This window comes from Chiloscyllium plagiosum, chromosome 25 (assembly GCF_004010195.1).
Source record: "Chiloscyllium plagiosum isolate BGI_BamShark_2017 chromosome 25, ASM401019v2, whole genome shotgun sequence".
Classification (NCBI taxonomy): Eukaryota; Metazoa; Chordata; class Chondrichthyes; order Orectolobiformes; family Hemiscylliidae; genus Chiloscyllium; species Chiloscyllium plagiosum.
The window spans coordinates 14455138-14469474 of NC_057734.1; the positions used below are offsets into that span (position 1 = coordinate 14455138).

At 38.5% G+C, this 14337-nt stretch overlaps 1 protein-coding gene across 1 annotated transcript in view; it reads right to left on the reverse strand.

Moving 5' to 3' along the window:
* The window catches only part of LOC122562401 (probable E3 ubiquitin-protein ligase HECTD4), a 293168-nt gene that overhangs the window by 18632 nt on the left and 260199 nt on the right, over positions 1-14337 (reverse strand). The window contains exons 66-70 of the mRNA XM_043715258.1: positions 10268-10374; positions 6643-6766; positions 6306-6496; positions 4271-4417; positions 238-357 (exon numbers count right to left, since the gene is read on the reverse strand). Coding sequence (XP_043571193.1) covers positions 238-357; positions 4271-4417; positions 6306-6496; positions 6643-6766; positions 10268-10374 — 689 coding nt within the window. The remainder of the gene's footprint in view (positions 1-237; positions 358-4270; positions 4418-6305; positions 6497-6642; positions 6767-10267; positions 10375-14337) is intronic.

Here is a 14337-nt window from a genome sequence, read left to right on the forward strand (position 1 = left end):
GCTCAAGCACTAACTGGATTCCAACCTTCTCCTAAGTGTGAGACATCCAGGTGGTTACCAGACTATCTAACAGAAGACTGATATATTTCAGCTTTCAATGTAAACTGCAAGGCACGAAACGAAAAACTGTGCAGAAATCAAACCAATATTTGGAAAGGAAAGTGCATAAAAGAATCCTTAAATCATATTCTTCAAGTCAAGCATTTTAAAAAAATTTCCAAGCCTTTCTCCACTTACCTCCCACTATTTCCAAAGGATCCAGTGTTATTTCAGGTGCGGCATGGTCTGCAGTTCGCTGTACAGTTGCATTCAACACCCGGTTCATCACAGCTAATTTAGTATCATAAAAAACTAATCCTAAACAAAAAGAATTGATATATGAACAAGGACAGCTTTGTCAGAATAGTTACGAACATCTCTACAGTCACGTGGAACTCTGGATCTCTAATGTGAAAAGATTACAAATATGAAGATTATCTGCAATAACTGGGCAAAACAGAACTTTGACTGAAACATAGCACGGACAAGAGAAACAGCTAAAAGCTGCTGAAAAGCTGTTCTTTTGAAAAAAAGACATCCAATTTAGTCTCAAAATATAGAAGGTCCCCAAGTTTCAGTGTAGGGATCATGATGCATAATCGCTTCACACCTGACTGAAGTGATGCAGGCAGCTTATAAAATGCATGTTGCCGGTTCATTGTCATGCAAAGCAGTGATGCTGATTGGGTGCACCCCTCAGCAGGGGTATCAGGTCAAAGAGAGTCAAGCACCACTTAAAGCCAGCCTGCACCACTTAAAGCTGAGCTATACCTTTCAAAAGTGAGATGCATTCTGCCTGCAGCAAGAGTTGGAAGTTCCCTGGCAATACTTTGCAATCCAATTGAAATGGTGCAACAGGCAAAAGAACATGGCTGCATTTTTTTTAAATATATAGTTGTTGCTAAACTGGAGTAACTGATGCAGTAGGGGGACTGGAGGAGAGAGGGACTGATCCCTCCAGACAAACGTTCAGAACGTAGAAGGGGCAGATAGCTGCGGTCAATAACAACAACACAGAGCAGAGGGCATGGATTAATCCAAAAGTTTAATGACCTCACACAAGTGGTCAACATCAAATCCCACCAACTGACTATAAGCTAGTGAGTATGAAGATCTGCTTTGTTTATGTGCATTTTTGTTTGAGGTTTTTAAACCTTTAGGTGACGAGCTAGAACTGAATAGATCAGTGCATTATTAAAAATAGAGTAAAAGAAACGTTGCTTTGTGACAGGCACACAGTCACAAACAACAATCTCAAAAGAGTCTGTGTGGAGGTATGCCACAGAGTGGAGACAAGGCTGCTGGACAACTGAATTTTGAGAACTCATATGGGTTTTCTCCAAAATTAAAAGTAATAGTGTGTTTAGTTTGAAATTTATTTCATGTGTCTTAGGGAGATAACAGATGAAGGGCAAAAGCATCTTGAGTGTGCAAAGAAGTTGCTATAAGAAAATCAGATGTAGTTGTCCCAGCATAAGGCTGGGCAAAGGACCTTAACACGGAGATAATGGTGAATCTTCACTGAAGGTTTGGGTGTTTATAAAGATTTTGCTGCGCTCAGGAGGATAATACAAGTTTGAATCCTTTTCTGATGTCTGTAATGAAACTTTTCCATCTTTTTGTTTTGCATAGTGTATATAATTCTTTTGTTTCCTTGTTTAATAAACATTTTATTCTGTGTGTTAATGTGCACTGGCACCCTCTTGTGAATCTATTCAGCAAGTGACTTTCATGGTTAAGAAAATGTTAGAAGTTAACAAACCAGGTTTCAGTCTGGGATCTGACTTGTCCAGTATTAAAATCCACTAATAACACTGTGATAAAGTGATGTATTCAGGGATGTTTCAGAAGTACATAACTCATCCGAAGTGCAAGGCATTACTCCTTACTTATGTGCACTTACAAGAGGGTTATTAGCTAAACTGACTAAGTCAAAACTGGTAGATATTAAATGTTAATTGTTGACTAACATCATGTTCTTCCTCCTGCATGCTTCCAATCTATGGTAGTGCTCTCTAAAGTGTGGTGCAACATGTTAGATGTAGTTGGGAGCAGCCACCCCACAGTTTTTAATCATCAGTGGTCTGATGGGGATGAAACTTGTAATGACAGAAAGAAAATTTACTTTAGTGGCATCTACTCTCAGTTCAGATCTGTCAAAACTTAACTGATTTGTGGATGCAGGTGAACTAACTAGTAAAAATTTTAGCAGTGTGAAGTTGCAACGTATAGCCTTATGAATGAAATGGGTAGCATGTTTAATTGACTGATCTGATGAGTTCTCAAGCTCAGTATCATTGAGCTGTGAGGCAAGCTTTATTAAAGAGAACAGAACTCAAGCAATTAAACTTAATAATCATTTTGGATGAAAAATGATTGTATCAATTCTACAATGTTAAAAATAACTCCATTTACTCCTGTTTCTCTTGCCAGCATATTATTCTAATGCATTGGCAGCCTCTGGAACTTCAGTTCAATTGCCAGTCTTCTTGTACAATTCTAACTTGAACATAAATGGGAGAGCCTGGTGAGACAGATCAATGATGAAAGTGTACAGGCTGTGTCGAGGAGGAAGAGAAATGCAGGAAGTGCTGAACAGTTCATCCGAATCCTTTTCTTACCTGATCGATACTAGATAACAAATCAGAATACATAATCCTGCCCAATACTCCTCTCTCCAGGGAATAAAAGAGCAAGATAAGTTTGCTATTCATTCCCTTGAGTCTGTTACACAATACAATTTGATCAAGATTAATCTGTACATTATCTGCTTTTGTTCCATATCTCTCAATTTCCTTACCTAGCAAAATGTGCTGATCTCATTCAATAAACAGCAACCACAGCCTTTTGGGGAAGTGAGTTCCACTTTTCCACTAGTCTGTGTGTGGAGAAACTGTGTCCCCATTTCACTCCTAAATGGCCTAGTTCTAATATTAAGAATATGGGCCTTTTGATTTCTCTTCCCTAACCAAAGGAAATTATTTCTTTGTAATTAGCCTATTAAATCATTTCATTATTTTAGAAATCTCAATTACTCAATCCCACCCACAACCTGCTTAACAAATTAAGTAAGAGTGTGTGTGTTAAGATTTGAAGCTCAGGTGCCAGTTGTCATAATTGTGGGTATGTATCAGACAATAACTTACCAGGACAAACGACCCTTTACCCATCATGTGCAAGATTAAAGTAATTTACAGGATTACGTGCAAAGACTGCACAAAACACTATATAGGGCAAATAGGCACACAACTAGCAATCCGCATCCACGAACACCAACAAGCCACGAAACATCATGACTAGCGGTCCCGAGTAGCCACATATACAGATGACAAGGACAACAGATTCGACTGGGACAACATAACGAACATAGGACAGCCAGAGAATTTATAGACGCACGGCACTCAGCCACAGACTCCATCGACAAGCACATAGACCTAGACCCAATTTACTGGCTACTACAACGAACAACCGGAAGCAGCAGAAATGGAAGCAACTAAATTCCAGAAGAGACAGTACAGCAGCACTTCACAGAAGGCTCCAAAGCACTGAAGATGTCACCTAGACAGGGGACGAAACATCTGCAAATCAACTTCCCAGCTCAGTGAATATATCCACAACTATGATAATTCAGTCAATTTCATGCAACCTGCCCTCATAATTTAATTTTTTAAGCCTTGATATTATTTGGGCATTTTCGCTGCACCCTTGCCATGACCAACACAACTTTTTTAAGTTTGGTGTAATGTATTCAGCAAAGACTGAGTATGCTAGTCCAGATATCATTTAACCAAGACCCTTTTATAACTGATTCATCACTTTCTTATTTTGGAAATCCTATCCTTTAGTTCCATTAGTTTTCCATTATATTCTGTACACGCAGATTACATTTTAGCAATTTTATACACAGACAGCTAAACTCCTTGGCTGCTGCACAGCTCCTAGAGCTTCCCTATTAAGAAAATATTCTGATTTGCCAATTGTAATTTTTCAATGCAGAGAAGTTTCATTCCTGAGTCGAAAGAACTTTGGAATATAATGACTCATGCACCTGTACTTTCCACACCAATTATTTTAATATCTTATGTCCCAAGGAGGCAAAAGGACTTGTTACATTATCTATCATAACAATGAAGCATTTTCCAAAGTAAATAGTCCACTGCCTTATCGGTTGAGCCATCCAATGCATTACAGTCCTACTAACACCATTGAGTCTTCCAACAGGACATCTGACCTTTAGCCTCTCGTAGCAGTGATGCAATGCTATCCATATAAGTATGCGTTTGTCTGAGTTCCACCAAAGGCAGGAAGAATGTCTCCAAAGTGTTGTTTAAAGACTGAAGTAGAGCAAAACGAAGTCGAAGGCTTTCAATTGGAACATCTAGAAATAGTACATCAAAATTAATAGTGCACAATGTACAGGATAACAAGCAAACACATCTCACATAATTTGGAGGTACCCATATTGGATTGGGTATACAAAGTTAAAAATCACACAACACCTGTCAGGCAGCGCTCCGAAAGCCAATTCCTCCAAATAAACCTGTTGGACTATAACTTGGTGTTGTGTGATTTTTAACTTTGTACATCTTACATCAAGCATTTCATTTAATAGTTCTTTTTGTGATTTAAGAATGAAGGTATGTTAATTGAATGCCCTCAGTACCAAAACAGTTCATACTAAACAAATCACTTTTTAAACTGGAATTACTGCTAAGAAAACAAGTTTGGTAGTTCATCACAGTATTTAAGAAATCCTGACTCAGTCTTGATCCAAATTTTAACCTTTTGACCAAGGATTTAACTCTCAGACAGGGAAGGTTGAGGCCATTAAAGGATTTCATAATGATGAGAATTTTACATTTTAGGTACTGGTACATCAGGAAGTTTAGCTAAAAAGGATAGGAGAGATGGGTGAGTGTGACATGATACAGGAAGTGGGAAGCAGAGTTTTGGGTGAGTCAGAAGTTTGCAATGTCATGGAGGTAAAACTAGTTGCTCTCTTAAATGGAGCTGGAGCACTATCTTTGAGTAAAATAGGAAGTACAGGTTGTCAAAAGATAAATAGTCTGGTTTAGCTAGAGATAGAGTCGTAGAGATGTACAGCATGGAAACAGACCCTTCGGTCCAACTTGTCCATGCTGACCAGATATCCCACCCACCAGCACCCGGCCTATGTCCCTCTAAAGCCTTCCTATTCATACACCCATCATTTTAAATGTTGCAATTACCAGCCTCCACCACTTCCTCTGGGGCCCATTCCCCACACGCACCACCCTGAGTGAAAATGTTGCCCCTTCAGTCTCTTTTATACCTTTCCGCTCTCACCCTAAACCTATGCCCTCTAGTTCTGGACTCCCCCACCCCAGTGAAAAGATCTTGTCTATTTACCCTATCCAAGTCCCTCATGATTTTATAAACCTCTAAATGGTCGCCCCTCAGCCTCCGACATTCCAGGGGAAACAGCCCCAGGCCTCCAAGCCTGGCAACATCCTTGCGAATCTTTTCTGAACCCTTTCAAGTTTCACAACCTTCTGATAAGGAAGGAGACCAGAATTGCCCACAATATTCTAAAAGTTGGAGACACAAATGGAATAAGAGGTGATAAGAGTTTGTGATAGGGGCTGATAGGGGCCTAATATTTTCTTTATGGAGAAAATTCTGAATTGCTTGGTTTTCAGACAAGCGATAACCAAGAGACAGTGGAGGGTTAAGAAAGAGGGAGGAGAGAGATTGATGTGACAGTCAAATGGCAATGACTATTTTTTCTGATCCCTAACTCAAAAATGTTGGGGTCAATTGTATTAGTTCCAACTGATCATGCAAGATGTTGTCAATGCAAAGGAAATAAAAATAACTATGAAAGAAAAGTTTTATTCTCTCCCTTTCAGGAGTTCTATCGCAAACAAAGTTCTTTGGCTGGTATATGATTGTGCTTGCCAATGCAATTTTAACGATCACCAGAATGAGACAGCAGCTCAAGATGTGCCATCCTTTGATTACTTTTTCCCTACCTATTGTCAAGTAAAGTGCTTCACTTTCCTTACTTAAAACCTCTGCCTTTCCCATTGCTCCCTCCCTTAAAAAATTTTTTGATTTCAAACCTGTTGACAAAGGTGGTGAGAGCATGTTTGGATTGTTATAGTTGACAAAGCCTTGGCAAAATGCAATACATTTATTTTGTGAAATGAAGATCTATGCGGTTTCTGTTTGTTTGTGTAGTGCTACAAACTTAACACTAACTAGAAAATTACTAATACAGGGCTTACTCAACAAACAGGCAATCCTTGGATCATGTAAATCTGCAGGGTCAAGGTAGACTTCATGAGGATGGAGTCGGCTTGGAGTGATGGCAAGATGGCGGCAAAGACGGTTGACGTATTGTACAAGTGCAACGTCCATCTCTAGAGTCCATTTTTTGCAGGATCTTTGGGCATGTCTGGTGTCAATGCAGGCACACCTGTAGTAGATAAACATATTGCCAATTTGAATGCAGATAAGCAACATTAAAAGTATGACATATCAATAACCATTAGCCAGAATGATACCTGCTCAAAATTACTTGCGTTATTTTCTAAACAAGTGATTCTGTAATTTGCTACTTGCCTTTCAAAGTGAAGGTCATAGCCACAGGAAAGAATTGCCCTCCAAACGCTCCGGATGTCCTGCTTTGACCGATCTACGACAAATTTCTGGAAACCATCCAATGTTAAATACTTCTCTTCTGGTACTATTGGAGATTGAAAAATTCATAACATTAGTTAAGGTTGCCATCGGTATCCTGGATGTGCCATCTGCAGTTCTTTTGTAAGAATAGGAAGCAGGGAAAGGTGAAGTGGGGACTTTATTAAATAACGATGGTATTAGCACAAGAGGATGATAACAAGTTCAGGAAACCGGTAAGAAGCAACACTTCATGTGGAGACGAGAAATGAGAAAGGCAAAAAAGTTACGTCAACCACATGGTAAGGTGAGATTTAAAGGAAGAAATAATGGGAGTATGCCAGAAAGGCTCATCAATAATATGGGAGATTTTAATCTGCAAGTGGACTAAGAAGTCAGATGAGAAAAGGAAACCCAGATAAAGAGAGTTCATAAAATGTTTTCAGGATGGTTTCACTGAACAGTATGTTCTGAATCTAATATAGGACAACAGGCCATACTAGATCTGACATTGTCCTATGTAATAGGATTTCTTAACAATCTGACAATGAAGGCACCCTGAGGTAACAGTTTGATTGAAATATAATTGAACTTTTATGTTCAGTTTGAAAAAGAGGGGGAGTGGTTCCAAGATTAGCATTTTTAAACTTAAATAAGGGTAATTATGAAGACATGAAAGCAGCACTAGCTGAAATGGATGGCAAATTAGGTTGAGAGATAGATCAGTGGAGATGCAGTAGCATACATTGAAGAATACAGAGAATTCCATTGAGAAATAAAAAATTCGAAGGGGTGGGCCCAACCTCTGTGACTGACTAAAAAGTTTAAATATAGTATCAAATTTAAAGTATAAAGTGCAAATCAGAGGAGTGGGCACAATATAAATAACAGCAAAGACTGACTAAAAGATTAAGCACCAAGTCAGAATGAGAGTGCAGGAAAAAAACTAGCTAAAAATAAAAACAGACGGTAAGAGTTTTTCCATATACATGTCCAAAAAAATTAAGGAAGTGCATATTGGTGGATTTCATAATAGAAAATTAAGAACATGGCAGATGAATTAAGCAGAAAGTTTGCAATGATTTTCACTACAGAAGATACAAGCAACATGCCAGAAATAGCTGCAAAGCAGGAGATAGAAGGGAAGGAGGAACTCAGGAAAATTACAATCATGAAAGTATTACTGAACCAATTGGTAGAGATGCAGGTTGAAAAGTCTCCAAGTTAACATGGACTTCACTCTAGCAATTTGAAAGAAGTGACTAGTGAGACAGCTGATGTTGATCTAATTGTCCACAATTCCACAGATTTAAAAAAAAGCACCAAAGATTGGAAGATGGCGAATTTAACTCCTAGACTCAAAAAGGGTGACAGAACATTTGCTATAAGGAAAATGTTAGAAACTTGAAGATGTTACAGGACAGCACTTGGAGTAAACTAAAATCAAGGTAATCAGGTAGTCAACCTCATTTGTGAAGGGGGAATTGAACTTAATGAAATAATATGATACAGATGAAGGGAAAAAGGTTTTGATACACCGCACATAAATTTTTAAAAGGCTTTTGATAAAGTGTAACATCAAAGGTTACTGCTAGAAATAAAGGTTCATGATCTCGGGTATAACATCCTGCATAGATAGGAGACTGACTAGTTAACAGAATCTAGAAATAAATGGGTCTTTTTAATTTTATCGTTCATTTCATAGGATGTTGGAGTCAGTGGCTAGGGCAAAATACCCACACTGTTGTGGGTCTAAAGACTAGGTAAGGATGGCTGTTCTTACAAGGTCACTGTCAACCAAATGGGTTGGCAATTACATAGTTGCCATTAGGCTGGAATGACATTTTTATTGAATTCAAATTTCACTATCTTCCATGGTGGGATTTAAATCTACGTCCCCAAAACATTAGAGGGGGGTTCTGGATTACCATCCCAATGACATTACCACTGCAGGTCTACAAGTAGTGTCATAGTGCATGCAGCCTTCAACATTTTGTAATTTATCAAAGTGACTTGGATGCAGGTATCAAAAGGATATCAAAAGCAGGTTGTGAAGACATAAGGAACTAGAAAAGGTTATGGATAGGCTAAGCAAGTGGTCAAAGAGTACAACAGATGGAATACAGTGTGGGAAATTGTGAAATTATCCATACTATCGGAGATATGGGTGCACTAGTGCATGAATTGCAAAAAGCTGGTATGCGTGCACATCAGAGAAACTAATATAATGTTTGTTGTTTATTGCAAGGGAAATTAGATACAAATGTGGGGAAGCCATACTTCAGTCTTTTAGGGCACTGGTGAGGTCAGATCTTGAGGACTGTATCTCATACTGATCTCCTTACTTAAGGACATTGATGCACTGGAAGCACTTCAGAGAAGGATTATTAGATTAATACCTGAAATGGGCAAGATTGTCTGACAAGGAAAGGCTGGACAAGCGTTCCATTGACATTTAAAAGAGTAAGAAATGACTTGATTGAATTATACAAAATCCTGAGGGTTCATGATTGGATGGATTTGAAAAGAATGTTTCCTCTTGTGGAATAATCTAGCGCTAAGGGTCAATATTTGAAAATAAGGGTAGTACATTTAAGACAGTGATGAGACAAAATCTGTTCTCTAAGAGGGTTATCAATACTTTGAACTCTCTTCGTCAAAAGTCGGTGGAAGCAGAAGTGAATAGATACCTGATAATCAAGAGGGTGAAAGGTTATTGAGCATAGGTACGAATGTGGAGTTACAACCAGATTAGTCATGATCTTATGAAGCTGTGGAGGAGGCTTGAGGGAGAAGTGCCTACTTATGATCCTAAATTTTATGTGTGTCTCAAAATTAATAACAGGATGGTTTGCACAACATAGGAGGAACATTAGCAATTCATTTGGGGGATTAATTTAGGAAAGATAGGTAATTTAGTTTGCATCAGAGCGTGTTAAATGATAAGGTAGGATGGACTGCGCAAAGCCTCATTAGTTTGTATTAAAAGACTGTTCTGAATATTGTTTACATATTGACCTTGCCATCAGATATTTTTTGCAGTGGTTCAATATTTATATTGGAAGAGAAGGACAACTAACCTATCATTTTATTGGAGGATTGAAGAACAAACAAGCAGGGAATAAAGTGTAAAAAAAAAGTTTTAACAGATGGTGATCACAAGAATAGGTGCAAATTTCAATAAATTTGACGACAATAAAGTTCATCATTTTAGAGTTACATCATTAAGATAACTTAAGTTTGGACAGTGTTACTGATGAGTCATGATTCATGAATCAATGCCACCATCATCCAGAAGACGAAAAAAGGTGGCACTACATCGAGAACTGAACATTTTCTTACAAAGCCCAGGTGCAGACAAATTACATGAACAAAACTTCAGTATAAGGAAGTGACTAAGATTACTTGCTGGGAAAAATCAGACATTTGGTTTAGACATAGTGATACGGCCCAATGTACGTATAGAATGTCTTAAGTAGAAAGCATTGTCCTTTAATTAAAATAGTTCAACAGAACTACAATATATGCAATAAATACAATAAGTTTTGCAGTAAACTAATTTGACCACCTTCTGGTTTCTTTGCTGGTGACTTCTCTGGGTCCTTGTCCTCAGGTTTGGTGTTCTTTTCAGGAGACTTGGCTTTCACAATTGGTTTCTTTTCACTCAATGCCGTTCTACTCCAAAAGAAATAAATGTTTAACTTTGTTGTTTTTTAAACAATTTTCCTAATGTCCAGAATCCAGATGTTGTTAACTTTGGATAGGTTAGATATCGTGCTACTGAACCATAAAGACCTGCAGATATCTTGTACCACCTCTGGTCTGTGGAGGTGGCAGATTTAAAATCAGGTCACTTATGGCGCTCCAAAGCACCTAAAAGATTTCAGGCTCTAAAGGCTGACAAGAGAGATAATAGACAAGGCTTATCTCTCAAAATAATGATGAGTAACACACAACTGTCTATATGCAAATGTTACAGCAAGTTCATAAGAGAAGTAGGTTTGAAATGCCAATATTCAAACATTGCTGTCCAAATTGCACCATTTCATCATTAACTTTGTGGAAACAGCGTTTTGCTGTCACGCTATTAAAGCGCATTGAATAGTATGAAGTAAATATGAAATAAACTCTCCACAAAGTTAATTTTTGTCAGTTTAAGTGTAGGTACCTTTTACTGATCAGTCTTAAGTACAAATCAATCCATCTTGCATTGACAGTTTATTTCCTAATAATTAACTAACAAGAGCCTGTTCACTGCTCTGCTCATTCAGGTTCCACAGTACATGTCTTGTTTCTTGTGCTAGGCCATAATCAGATTGCAGATCTGGAACCTGCTCAGTATTAAACACTTATCTGGTATTCTTTGGAATCTGAAAGCTTCCTAGCAATAGTGAAGGGTAATTTCAATGTCATACGTGCATGGGAAGTAGTGTAGGTTATTCAGCTCCTAACTACTAGATAAGGGCTTTTATCCTCGATTACCCATTCCCTTCTATTGTAATTGCTAAAACTTTTAATCTAAGTATTCTGCACAAGTTTCTTATCATACTTGACTTTGCTGCTCTTGCTTTGTTTTTCCTCCTGTCAGTTCTTAATGTCTTCTAGCAGTCCTCTGGATTTATGTTATCACTTAATTGCAGTTTTATTTGGTAGGTGGAACTCTTTCCCATTATTGGTCATATATTACATATTTTGAGCGTCTCCCATGGATCATCTGTACTTATACAAAGTAACATACTTGACTCATGTGGTTCTTACTGTGAGAGTGGTGGGTAAGTTGTTGGAGGGGATTCTGAAAGACAGGATCTAAATACATTTAGAAAGCAAAGACTGATTAGGGATAGTCATCATGTCTTTGTGCGTGGGAAATCATCTCTCACAAATTTGATTGAATTTTTTTGCAGAGGTAACCAAGAAGGTAGATGAAGGCAGAGGAAAAGATATTGTCCACATGGACTTTAGCAAATACTTTGACGAAGTTCAGCATGGTAGACTAAATCACATCAGATTCAGGGAGACCTAGCCAACTGAATACAAAAAAAGGTAGTGACAGAGGGCTGTTGCTCAGACCGGAGGCATGTGACCAGGGGTGTGCCAGAAGGATAGGTGCTGGCTCCATTGTTGCTCATCATTCATATAAACAATTTGATGAGAATTATAGGAGGCATGGTTAGTAAGTTTGCGGACAACACCAGAATCGGTGGTATAGGTGACAATGAAGAAGGTTATCCGAGAGTAAAATGGGATCTTGACCAACTGGGCCAGTGAGTTGAGGAATGACAGATGGAGTTTAATTCAAATAAATGTGAGATGCTGCGTTTTGATATGACAAACCAGGGCTGGACTTACACAGTTAATAGTAGGTCCTTGGGGAGTGTTGTTGAACAGAGATATGTAGGGGTGCAGGTACATTGTTCGTTGAAAGTGGCATCAGGGGTAAACAGGATAGTGAAGGAGGTATTTGGCACACTTGCCTTCATTGGTCACAGCATTGAGAACAGGAGTTGGGACATCATGTTACAGCTGTACAAGACATTGGTAAGGCCATATTTGGAGTACTGCGTAAATTCTGGTCACCCTGCTATAGGAAAGGGTGGGGAAAAAAGATTTACAAGGATGTTACCAAGACTGGAAGGCAAGATTTATAAAGAGGCTGGATTGGCTGGGACTTTTTCCGTGGAACAGAGAAGGTTAAAGGGTGACCTTATTGAGGTTTATAAAATCATGAGGGGCATAGATAAGGTGAATGACAAGGGCTTTTTTCCTTAGGGTGGAGGTTCAAAACTAGGGGGCATATAGAATAAAATTCTTAAAATAGATTAAAATAAATTCTAGAGGGAGGAGCGAGAGGAGAAAGATTTAAAAAGGACTGACAGGTAACTATTTTACACATAGTGGTTTGTGTGTTGAATGAACTGCCAGACGAAGTGGTGGACACAGGTACAATTGTAATGCTTAAAAGGCATTTAGATAAGTTCAGGAACAGATTATGTTTGGAGGGATATGGGCTAAGCATAGGCAGGTATGACTAATTTAGTTTGGGAACATGGTAGGCATAGACTAGTTGGAGCGAAGGGTTTGTTTCCATGCAGTATGACTCTATAACGGTTGAGCTAAATGTTTGTAGTTTAGGAATTTTGATATTTACAGGAACAAAGATGGCTTGTTGCAATTATATAGGGAACCGGTGAGTCTATATCTAGAATATTATGCAGTTCTTGTCCCTTTATCCAAGGAAGGATGTTCTTGCTGGAGAGGGAGTACAGTGAAGGTTTATCAAATTGATTCCTGGGATAGCAGAACTGATGCCTGAAGAGAGTTTGAGTCGATTAGAATTGTACTCACTGGAGATCAAAAGAATTGTTGGGGGGAGAATCTCATAAGAAATCAATAAAATTCTAAAAAAAATTCTATAAAGAATAGAATTTATTTTAATCTATTTTAAGAATTTTATTCTATGAATAAAGGAACAAAGGAAGAGTTGGGGGAAGGCTAACTATAGCAAAATCGGGCAGGAGCTGGGGAAAGTGGATTGGGAGCAGCTGTTTGAAGGTAAATCCACATTTGATATGTGGGAAGCTTTTAAAGAGAGGTTGATTAGAGTGCAGGATGGACATATCCCTGTGAAAATGAGGGACAGAAATGGCAAGATCGAGGGAACCATGGATGACAGGTGAAATTGAGATCCTAGCTAAGTGGAAAAAGGAAGCATATATAAGGTCTAGGTGACTGAATACAGACAAAGCTTTGGAAGAATATCGGGAAAGTAGAACCAATCTGAAATGAGGAATTAAGGCGGCTAAAAGGGGTCATGAAATATCATTAGTAAACAGAGTTAAGGAAAATCCCACAGCCTTTTATTATATATAAGGAGCAAGAGGGTAACTAGAGAAAGGGTTGGTCCACTCAAGGACAAATGAGGATAGTATGCGTGGAATCAGAGAAAATGGGGAAGATTCTTAATGAGTACAAGGAGAGGGACAAGACAGATGTTAAGGTCGGGGATAGATGTTTGATTACTCTAGGTCAAGTCGGCATGAGGAAGTATTCTAAAAAGCATTAAGGTGGACAAGTCCCCAGGTCTGGAGAATTGCTAGTGTTAGCAAGTTTTGAGAAGATTTGCAGCTCAGGTTGAGGTTCTGGATGTAAGTTTGCTCACTGAGTTGGAAGGTTTGTTTTTCAGATTTTCATCACCATACTAGGTATCATCAGTGAGCCTCCGGATGAAGCACTAGTGGTATGGCTCGCTTTTTATTTAGGGTGTCCTTGAGTTGGTGACGTCATTTTCTGTGGTGAAGTCATTTTCTGTGATTTCATTTCCTGTTCTTTTTCTCAGGGGTTGGTAAATGGGATCCCAAGTCAATGTGTTTGTTGATAGAGTTCTGTTTGGAATTGCTAAGTTCCTTTGTTTAAGAAGTGCAGCAGGGATAATCAAGGTAATTATAGACCGGTGAGCCTGATGTCACCGGTAGAGAAGCTGCTGGAGAAGATAGGATCTATCTTCTGAGGGATAGGATCTATTTACATTTGGAAGAAAGTGGGCTTATTAGTGATAGGCAACCTTTTTTTCGGGCAGGCAAGATCATGTCTTACCAACTTAATAGAATTCTTTGAGCAAGTGACAAAGTTCATTGATGA